General features: G+C 40.5%; 1 protein-coding gene across 1 annotated transcript; it reads left to right on the top strand.

Annotated features, from left to right (window-relative positions):
• The first annotated feature begins 1125 nt into the window (after positions 1–1125).
• On the top strand, positions 1126–11534 carry SAMD13 (sterile alpha motif domain containing 13). Its single transcript, XM_009077495.1, has 3 exons — positions 1126–1205; positions 5075–5186; positions 10373–11534. The coding sequence occupies exons 1-3, from the start codon at positions 1153–1155 to the stop codon at positions 10514–10516; spliced, it is 309 nt and encodes a 102-aa protein (XP_009075743.1). The 5' UTR covers positions 1126–1152; the 3' UTR covers positions 10517–11534.

The raw sequence follows: 11534 nt of genomic DNA, 5'->3' as shown, positions 1-11534 counted from the left end.
GCGGGTGTCGTTCGCAGTGCCCTCAGGTGAACCGAGAAGTGGTCTCGGGGAACGCGTGGAGTTGCCTGGTCGGCGGTGCAGGAGAAGCGTCTTTGCGATTAGTTTGTGACTGTTTTCGCGGTGCTTTACGTGCTGCTAGGTGTATAATAAAGGATTTTTGTTTTCTTTTTAACAGCGGGATTAACGGCTATTCTCTGTTTTTGCAAAGTTTTAGCCGGAGAGCGTGATTTCCCTATTCTGTACTTCCCAGAGCTCTGTCACATTTTACTGGCATCCATTAATGCTACAGCAAGAACATCCTGAGTCCTTGGTCAGTTCTCTGGTGCTCTCTGAAATAGAAATGGCTTACTTGGGAGCAGAAAGGAAAGGATTGGGTCATTTCTGCATGTTCTGCAGAGTGCTGGAAGGAGCTGTGTGGTGAAAGCACTCCAGCAGGCTGCGAGGAGAGAAACCAACTGGAATTCCTCCTGTGTCCTTCGCGTGCTCCTTTGCTTTCCAGAGTTCAGTACACCACACCTAGAGAAGAAGCTGTGCTATGCAGAAAGGATGGTCCTATGGATAAGAGAGTAATTTAGGCCTCAGGAGTTTGGTGCTCAGTTACTAACTGCTTATCAGCTTTGTGTGAGATGGGCATAAGTGACTGTGCTCATCTGTATCCCAGAGTCCCCATCTGTAAAACAAGGCTATGGGTTTCCAAACCTCTCTAAGGATAAGATGGTGTGTCTCTCTGGGCCCACTGTACAGCAGGATGACTGAAGGCAGATTAAGCTCTCTTGATACATAGCTATGTATTGCAGGTCGATGTCTATGTGTATGATTATATAGTTTGATCCAAATTTTAACTTTATCCTTTTAGAAAGGATAAAATGTAATATTACCTTCCTTGATTTTCAGACAAGAAACATTTCTTGTTTTTGAAGCACAGGTCAACTTTTCTTCTAGTTCATGAGCTCTTGCCAGCTTTGCTAAGCTTCTGAGGAAATGAGCCTTTGACATCACTGTTGCTCACAGGTGGAAACATGCTTGTGCCCCTGCAGAATGCTCGTTTCTGTTACATTATGTTCTTCTTGTCATACTACCAGTAATTAAACACCGCTTTTTTTTCCTCCCTATTGATCAGTTGCTGAAGTAAAAGAAACTTCTATCCTCCCCATGCTAACTGTTGACATGGAAAACAAGGAAAATGGCTCTCTGGATGTCAAAAAGTAAGTGAATTTGTAGTGTTCCTTTTATGTAAATAGCACATGGATTTTGCACGTTGTTTCCCTTTGACTTAATGTGGTTGCCAGTGGTGGACATCTCCATCTTTGCTCATTTCATACTTTTCCTGTTCTCAGTTACTTTTGTTGTGTTTCAGCTTTGAAACAGAAGAGTTTAGGGCACTGAATTGATTAAGAGAGACAAATGCCCTTCTCTGCAGACAGCCACCTGTCTAGAGCTGAGAAGTAGTAGCACTTTGGTGTCAGTTATCTTCTGAAACAGATATTTTAAGCTGTTAATTGGAGAAGCCCTAAACTGCTGGGTTTTTACTTCAGACCTAAGGTGGGAATAAGAGACGTGGTTTGCACTGCTCTTTCTTTTGTGTGGTAAACTGCAAGCTAAGGGATAGGAACTGTTTTGTAGGCATTTACTTATCCTTAAAGGTCAGAAATTCCTGGGTTAGAACTCACAATTCTGAATAAAGTTATGATCTGAGACGTGAAGTTCTGTGTGGAAAAATTTGGCTTTGCTGCTTTAGGGTTATAGAAGCCATGCTGAGATAGATATGCACATGTATATATATATTAATAAAAAACCCCAAACCACAAAGAGAGGTACTAGAGTGAGTTCTTACTCTGTCCTCTCAAACTGCAACACTTCTGCGCAGCTGCACCTCATTCTTTTCCTTCAGATCTCTTTTACATAAGCCCTCCAAGAAAATGTGATGATGCTTAGGCTACCAGGCACTGGAGTAATATAAATAATAAGAATAATGGTCACTTCGGTATGCTGATATCATACCTGATTACGACACAGCATCAAAAGATCTGATGGCAGCCATTAAAATCAGCATCCTCCCCCTTCACTTGAGACGCTGACTACAGCACACCGACATAAAGAGCGTTTTCCTAATCAGTGACTATGAATAGATTATATGGTGTATGTCCCTCAGAAGCCACCTTCAGCTGACAGTCTGCCTTTACAATGAGTACTCTGTGGTGGGAGGAGAAGGAGGGCAGTCAAACAAGGACAGTTTACGTTTAATCTTTTTCCCCAAGGCTTGGGCGATAAAGGCTCAGCTGCCGATTGCGAAGGTGCTTTTTGAAATGGATGGGAATTGTAACGATACTGATCAGGAGCTGTGGTTTCTAGATGAATGTATATAGCATGTTTGTGTGCATATCTACAAAGGAAGTATTTGGCACTTTCTTGAAGGGGTTATAAATAGCTTGGATAAAATCTGTTTGTTCACAGCTAGATCCTTTCAGACCTTGCTGCTTCTGCCACATGATGGCAATAAAGGCACAGGGACAGTGGTGAAAAGCAGACAAGCCTCATCTTTATTCATTGTCAGTGCATCTAGTATCTCGTTGCAAAGCCTAAAATGCCAGTCCTCTTCAGATTTTACAGCATCCAGGATGTCAGGCATAAACCAGTGTATGGCTAAGCCATAGATATTATATATTCCCTTTTCTTGTCTAAAGAATAGAGCCATGTCAATGGCAGGACAAGGAGGAGATTGTTAAAAGTCTAGAAGCCAAGTGAGCATCTGTGTGGGTAGGTAGGTTAAAATCCAGCCAGCCTCCAGCAGTCTGCCACATGCCTTCCAGTCTTCTGCAGCTGTAGCTGTGGGAATTGGCTCCACTTGAGGTCCAGCATGATGCTATTCCTTGAGGCAGGAACTTGCAATTATTTCCTCTGATTAGCTAATGACTGAGGTAGAGCCCCTGAAGTTGCAGTTGAGCCTGAAATGGTGCTGGACCAAGCTGTAGTTCCCTAGTGATAAAAGAAGAGCTACAAGCACTAGCACACCTGAGATACAAAACTGTTGGAAGGAGGGGTTTGCACCGTATTTGACTTGAAATCAAAGTGTTTGGGGAAGTAAGCATATTATGGTTAGGAGTTGTTTTTACAGATTAAAGCTTCTATTTGCTGTTTAGGAAAGATTGAATTTATTATCTCTTAAGAGGTTTTTTTTAGTACTGAGTTGTTGGGGTTTTGTTTGTGTATTTTTAATTGTAAATGGAAGGTGAGTCATTGAAAGTGGTAGTCTTTGTCTTAGGGAAAATGCAAAGATTTAAATATAAATCTTCAAATGCTGCTTCAAATGTGTAGGTTTTGTGTGGTGCTTTTCACATTTTGCTTCTTAAGCCTCAGAATATGCACAACACCAGAAAGTCTTAATTGAAAGGCATTCTTTGATATAAAAAAAAAAAAAGGGTAAAAAGTGCAGCTCTGATAGGGCCCAGAGAGTCTCATTCTCAGATTTGCTGAGTGTTGCTTTCTATATAATCACAATCAGTGGGGCAATTCATGAAGTAAGTCATTATGCAATGAGCAAAAGTAAGAAGCTCCAACCTTTTGCTCATTGCTGTTAAACATGTGTGTATCCCATGTGATAAGTGAAAGAAACTGCTTTCAGAAGGCCAAGAACAGACAGGTTGTGATGAGTCCCTACGGCCATGTTTTGTTGCCATAATGACAGGTACATTTCAAGGGTTAGAGGAGACTCAAAAATCATTGTTTACACAAGTCTTTCTTCCATGGGCTCAGATAGTTGTAGAAACCAGGGGGGTTGTAGAAACAGTGATGGGAGGAACTCGATGTGATTTCCTTTGCTTCTCTTCATGGCTGGTTTGAAAAATGGTTGGCCCTTGTTATTTCACTGAAAGACATGCAAGTCCAGGCAAAGCAGAGGTAGTGACAGATGGAAAAGAAAAATTTGAAGTTCAGAACAAAAATGCTGTCAGGAGAGTATAATCTGTGTTTCTTTTCCAGCTGGTGCTGTGGAAATCAAAGTCCTCCCTCTAAACCTCAGGCCTGAAATGCACAGGATTCTGCCATCTGCCCTGATCTGTACATTTTTGATAATTCTTCATTAGCATTATGGTTAAGCATGCAGAACAGTGTAAAGAGTCTGGTTGGAGAAACATGTTAAAGAAGCTCTCTGATGTCTTGCTCTTCATCCTCATAAATTGCAATAGGAAAGGCAATCAAGCTCATTGTGTTGGTTTTTTTAACCAAGAATTTGTAGATACACAAAGGTTATCTTTTTTATAGGGTGATGACAGTTTGAAGATAAGAAGTGCAGGACAAGGACAGTAATATGAATGTTTAGTTGATTTTGCTACTGTGGAAAACAATTGCCTGAGGTTAATCACAGAAGGAGTTAATTCTGATTGTGTTTAACAGATGTTTTCACAGATTCACAGCTATTTTAAAAGTCCATAGATTTGTCCAAAGATGAGACCAAAAACAGTTTTGGGAAATTTTCTATATTGAGAATTAGTGAAATCAGTTGTGTTTGTTTGTTTGTGGTTTTGGGGGGGGTTGGGTTGGTTTTGTGGATTTTCTTTCTTTCTTTGTTTTGTTTGTTTGTGTTTTATGTGATGTTGTTACTTTACAAGGTAAAGATGGTTACCAGTAGTTTCTGCCAGTGTTACAAGGAAGCACAGTCTCATCTGGGAAAACAATAATCCACATACAATTTTTTAAGTATGTGGTGGCTGAAAACAAGCTACAGGCTTGAAAGACAGGGATTTGGTACTCAGTTGTGGCAGTCTTTGTTCTCCTGCAGCAAAGGCAGCACACTTGTAGGAAAAAGTCCTGACTGATTATCTTGGGCTGATGTGAAGATTTAAATACTTTCTTCTTTTCTGAAGGGAGAAGTACCTTAGTTGCCCCCAGCATAGGTCTTTGAAATGGAAAAGAACAGGAGTGGCTGCTCTGTATCAGGGCGGGGGTGAGGGGTATGTCAAAGAATACTTTTCCTAGAGAAACAGGGAAGGAGGGCATGTACATGGGGTATGCACAAAGAAGCAGCAGATGTTCTGCACACATTTAGTGATTACTTGTCTGGGTTTGCACTTTGCAGTTCAGTAGAGAACGGGAGACCTCCAGATCCTGCTGACTGGGCTGTTACCGATGTTGTGAATTATTTCAGAACAGCTGGATTTGAAGAACAAGCCAATGCTTTTCAAGAACAGGTAAATCTGTTAGCAAACACCTTTTGACTGCCACCAGTTTCTCATGGTGCACGTTTTTGCTGTGGACCTGGTTACATGCTGTAAAATGGGAATGAAAATCCCACATTACTGGGGGGATTTGAGTCTGTTATTGGGTAACAATCCATGGGACTACAATCTTTGAGTAATAATATTGTTCTACAAGCTGTGGATGACGGAGTTTGTTTAAAATAGTCACCAGAAAGGTGAGAAATCTAAACAAATTTTCTGGCTCGAACTTGGTCTCCCAGTACAACCCACTCAGTTTTGCTGTTGTTATTTAAAATGTGAATGGTAATTCCCTTGTTTCTTAGTGTATTGTGCAGATATACTCATGATTATATATAAAACCTGGGGCTCATAAGCAACAAGTTGTTTTTGAAGGCCTAGGGTGAATAAAGGCCTGCTGTATTGCATTGAACTTGGCAGTATAAGTATACAGGGAAAGGACAAGTTGGCAATAAGTTGGCAGAGGAGCAGCATGGTTGTAGGACAGTCTTGAGAAAGAGGTTGGGTCTTTGTTTCTGGGCCTTGTAACTGCTGATGCTAATGGATGGCTTCTTTTGGTAGATTTGATCAGCAAATCACTTTAACAGTCAGATGGCCCCTTTTAACTTGCCTGCCAGCACAGTGAGTGGGGCAGAATAGGGAAGTTGGCTTACTTGGCCTACAGCCCACCTGTTCCATAGAGAAGTAACTTACAACTCCAGATTGTCAGTTCAGCACCTTCACTGAAAAGTCTGTAGGTTTGTGTGCAACTACCTGGAAATTAGTCACCAACACTTACTAGTTATCGAAGTAGATGGCTTGACCTTCCAAGGCACTGAGCTAGTGGAAGTTATTGGCAGCTTTGCAGGGACACTGTGTATCTCACATTAAACAGCATTATCGATGGTCAGGTTAATGTTGCTGACCTTCAGCACCATGTCTGTGAAATCCCATCTGATTGTAATCGATGAATATAATGAAGTATCTAAATTTAGCTCTTTGTTCTTGGGGGTGAAAAGCCTGGTGTTGGGTGATTCTCTGGAAGGTTGCAGGGGAGGCTCTTTCTGCAGCTGCTACTCGTTTTTCCAAATTTGAAGATGGATAAACAGGCCAAAAAAGAAAATGTTGAAGTGTGTCCATTCCTTAATACCCGCATCCATGTCTCCTCAACAGCTCTGGAAATGTGGCTTAAAAAAACCACACAGTCAAAGTAATTGTGGCTTCTGGGAGTCTTTTCCTTATACTGACAGATACCTCTGACTTTCATCAAATATCTTAACTTCTCTGCAGCTCAGCTGGCTTGTCAATACTACTGCAGTAATTACTACTGGTCTTGCAGCAGCTAGATGAGGCTAACTCCTGAGTTTTGGCAAAGCAATTCACAACAGCCTTATGGAAAGCAGCGAAGGAGTAGAGTGTAAAGGTTTTATTAGTACTCAGCAGTGAGGGCAAACGTCTTCACCTGGGTAACTGAGGGTTCTGCTAGGACAGCTATGGCTGTGATTCCAATGCCAACTTCACTTTATGCCAGAGCCTTGGAGAGAGAGGCTAACAGCCGCCACCAGGATGTGGCCAGGAGATGTGGGATAGACAATCACAGCAGAAGGCATTGCCACCTTCTTCCCCCTCCGTTCCATTAGCAGCACAAGGAGCAGCAAGTACCTGGTTCTCCATGCCAGCTCTGCCAGCTTATTCCCTATCTGCACCAGGAACAGCCCCATAAACAATCTCATCTCTAACCTCTTACCAGTGGTGGTGTTCAGTTTCTTCTACACTATTTACTAGCCACTAACTTTAACTCTGTGTACTTACAGTATTTGTTATCAGGATCTTCCAGGTATGGCAGTGCAGACAGGTTCACTTTGAGGCCCTAGCCATCCTTTCTCTGTAGAGCACCAGGCATGGAGCTGAAGTTCTGGCCATCTCTGTTTTCCTCTGCCATTTGTACTGCAGCTCGTCTGGACCCCAGAAACCTAGTTTCATTTGATCTACTACTGCCCTGAGTATGTACTGGAAGAGGAATGAGGTTGTAAGTGGTAAAGGAAAGTATTCATTTCACCCACAGCACTGGGAAGTTGTTTTCCACTGAACTGATTCAGTAGGGGTAGCACAATGGTCTCCTTACAAAACATCCATAGCCCAGAATGTAATCATGATATCTAATATTATGTTCAGTTTTTACACAACAGTAGCCAAGACCACACTTGCTTTTGATGAAATTGAATATTTCTGGACTCACCTAAAACAAGTGACTCAAAAAAATTTTAAGATCTGAATTTTTCTGACAACATTTTAAGGAAATTGAGAAGACTTTTTAAGGACTTCTGCATGTTTTATTAAAACTGTATTGTAAATGCTGGTAAGAAGTGATGATTGTATGATGATTGTACATTATTCCTTCTTGGAGTTCCACTGATGCCAGCGAATCAAAAGAGCTCACTGACGAAAACAGTCAACTGAAAGATGTTGCCCAATAACAAAAATAACATCAGCAAGCAAATTAGACAAGCCAAGAAGTTGGGGACACAGGATACCTAAAGAGGGAGGAATACCAGATGCAGGATGAGGGTGTGAACACCTTAAAAGAACTGCTCGTATATGGTTAAGCTTTCTCTAGGAGCATGGGGACCGCAGGGGGCTGTTGCTCACTCCAGCTGTTTGCAAGGTCCCATGACCTTGTCATGCTACCTCTGTGACCTTTTGTTATTGCCCATGTGGCATCTTAACCCACGTCAGCCCAAGTAACCCTGTGCTAGTTTGCTGGCCTCACTGCAATGCCTCACCAGAAGGGAAACTGAGGTTTGATACTAGCTTGTGTCCACTGCTACTTTTTAGCAGAGCCATGGCATGGAGGAGCTGTGAGCATGCTGGCTGCTATGCTTTAGTGTTACTCTTGCAGTTCTCAGTCACTTAGAAAAAGGGTAGAAAGAGTGGTGGGATGACTCGAAGTTTAACCAGTCCTCTGGTTATTAGTGGAGACAATATGCTACTGCTGTTCAGGTCATCCTGGCACAGTGGGGAATTACTGTTAGCCCTAGTTGTGCAGAGGAGTGTCTCTGCAGGTACCATTAAAAGGGCTTACTGAAAGCTAGCATTGAAGTTGCATCCCGAAAAAAGCCAGAAAATAGAGAAGAAATCACAGAATTCATCAAAGCATACAAGTCTTACCTAGTGCCAAAAACCTGACTGTGACAAATCTGCTCAGCATGTTTATGTGGAAAACTTAAAGGAAGTGGAAGAGATAAAGGTTACAGTACATACAGAGATAGAAAACACTTGAACTCTGAATACATAATCATTCATTTCTACACAGATGTGTTTAGAGAATCAGCTTTCTATTCAGTGAAAGCCTTAGTAGTTACCAACATTTCTAGAATCCACGGGGAACCATGTGGAAGAAGAAGGGAAAGGAATAGATGCTTTTTTCCTATTCTTGGAGTTTCTCCTGTTCCAGGTACTGGATTTACTTCATTTGGATCCTACCAAGCTGGAGGCTGTTCTTCCTCCATAGCATCGTTGAACAGCAGCAGAAAAGGCAACTTCAGATCGGTCATAGCAATGGGCAAAATACTCACTGGTGTCAAAAATCCCACAGAAAGAATTGTGACGAGTGGAAAAGAGAGGATAGAAACTGGTTTTAACCATTAACATTCTCAACAGTAATTGGAAAGAGGCATCTGCTATAATTGGGTAAAAAGTTATTGGAAACTTTTTTGTCTTTTAGAAATACTGTTACTTTGCACTCCTCCGAGGGATGAGCAGTCATGTATCTCTTGGGGAGATTTGAAAGAAATTCCACTTTCAGCTGATCTTTGACTATGTTGTGGTTTGTCCATGTGTTTTGTAGTTATAAGCTTTATCAAATTATAAGAGATCAGTCTGGACAAATTCATGCTGAAATCTAATATTAGACTTTCTTTTTTCATGTTGAGTTGTAATCAAGGATGGGATCTCTAACATTTCCAAGACAGCATTTACTATTTCTAAGGAGCATGCCACAGTGGGTTAAATTGATGTGTGATGTTTATAATATTTATACAAATACAAAATTTTGGCAAGATATTATCATGGACAACAACAATATATGCAAGCTATTGATAACAAATTCAACAGTTAATAGTGTGTGTGAGGTAATCAAAAGTGAAAAAAGAATGCAACAGCTGAGTGAAGTCCAGTGCAGGAGGATGACAGATAAGACTATAGACTTCTTTGGGCTCTGATGCCCTTTGGAGGTCTGGCTGTGTTCTGAGACACTGATCAATGCATTGTGGTGTAGCTGTAGCTCCTGTTTCTGGAGTGATTGATCTGCAGGAATGTGTAAAGAAAAGGATGGTCCCATGTCTAAAATGGAGATGGGAATTGAGAGATGCAGATTCTTGATCTTCCGTTTTGACCTTTGGAAAATCATTTATCGGCAGTTTTCAAACATATGACAAGGTTTTGAAATGGGGAAAAAAAACCCCAAAGCCTACTGAATTTCTGACCTGAACAGGTCAGAGAGCCAAGGTCTGAGGGAGAAAAAAATCCACTGTATCTGTGATTTTGAAGAGGTATTCTAAGCACAAAGGTGTAGGGGGTGTTGAGAGGTAAGCTGGCAAATTTCTGCTTTTTCTCCTCTTCCATTGTAAGTGGAAGAAGAGAAGTTCCCTCAGAATGTTGAGCTCCTGTTAGGGCCTTCTAAAATTTCTGATTGCAAGAGTCTTTTCTTCCCTGCCCCCACCCCACAGAACGCCTGGGCAGGTTGGCCTTTTAAAGAAGGCTCTTGAAGTTATTAGCAGATACTGTCTAGTCTAAACTTGCATGTTGCTGTCAATAGTAATTCTTCTGAAATGCACTTCATAAGCTGCTTCTGAAGAGTATCCTTTCCTTGATGGCTGGTGATTAGGCAATCTGCACTTGTACCTATTAATTTCAAACAGGTTTACAAGGAGGGAATTTTGAAATTAGGGTCATTTGGGTTTTGTGCTTGACTAAATGGTATTTATGCCTTAGTCAGCACAGGTGAGCACTTGAAAAGCAGACAGCAGAACTTAGCAGCTATAAACATGGTTTCAGGAAAATAAAGGCTGCTATTTCTTTTCTCACTGATCCTCTGTAGTAGTCTTCCATTTGTTGCATGACTGTTCTCATCTGTTAGATTTGTACATTTGTCTTTATCAACTCTTTAATTCTTCTTATAGGAAATTGATGGCAAATCATTACTGTTGATGACAAGAAATGATGTACTGACTGGACTTTCATTAAAACTGGGGCCTGCGCTGAAAATCTATGAATATCACGTAAAACCTCTACAGACACAACATCTAAAGAACAACTCTTTATAGGGAATTGTCTAATTGGGGTCATGTTGTGCCTCAAATGATAGATAAGCAATTTGGTTTCGTGTGATGGAACTTTGTAAAGAGAGAATATATCTATTAAGAGTTTAAACCAAATTACAATATATATCCTATTGGATAGAGTTGGCAATATACTATATACTGAGTCTGAACTGAGAGAGGTGGTGTGTATTTTTTACATAGTACATAATGATTTTCTTTTTTAGGAAGTGTCAGTGAGCATGTTGAGATAGCTACATCACTGTAATCCAGAACAAAGGGGAGGTATGTCATTCTCATTTTTGAGCTGGACATGTGCTTGATTTCATTAATTAAAATACCAAAAAATAAACAAAACCAACCCCAAATAAAGTTTACATGCATCTTTAGGAGAGAGAAACCAATTAAAGTAGGTTTTGGTTTACACTAAAGACCTAAAATTTTACTACTTATAATTTTAGGATGGGACTGACACTTGCCAAGTCACCCTTTATTGCAGAGGGTCCTATTTTGACCTTATTAAGGTTTACTTGTGGTATGCTGCAATGTTTAAAGCTGTACATACAACTAACATAACTCCTTCGATAGCAGAAGGTGTTGCTGACAGGTGAAACTGGGTTGTGTATTTTTTGCTGTCCTTTAAATTTTCAGCTTGTTTTCACCTGTTTTTAATAGTAGTCCTATGTAAAATAGAGTTGGTTTTTAAAGGTTTGTGTTGCTTTGCAAACAAAGAAAGCTTCCTTTTATTCCTTTTTTAATTTATGATTGTTTTCTAACATTAAGCAGAAATTTGTGAAAAGTAAAATTCTGCACATTTTTAATATTGTCTGTCATTGGTGTTGTAATGATTGATTTTTTAATGCTTTACATAACAGTTTGAATACTTGTTTTGAGAACTGAAAGAAGCTGTCTCATCACCATACATCTCTGTTAAAAGAGAGTCTTGTTCAATCTGTTTGTACCAGTTCCCTATTTGATAGGTTGCTTGCTATATCCCAATAAAACATTGCTTATGTTTGGATTC

Source organism: Acanthisitta chloris, unplaced genomic scaffold, assembly GCF_000695815.1.
Source record: "Acanthisitta chloris isolate BGI_N310 unplaced genomic scaffold, ASM69581v1 scaffold15506, whole genome shotgun sequence".
Taxonomy (NCBI): Eukaryota; Metazoa; Chordata; class Aves; order Passeriformes; family Acanthisittidae; genus Acanthisitta; species Acanthisitta chloris.
This window is presented reverse-complemented; position numbering and strand designations above follow the sequence as displayed.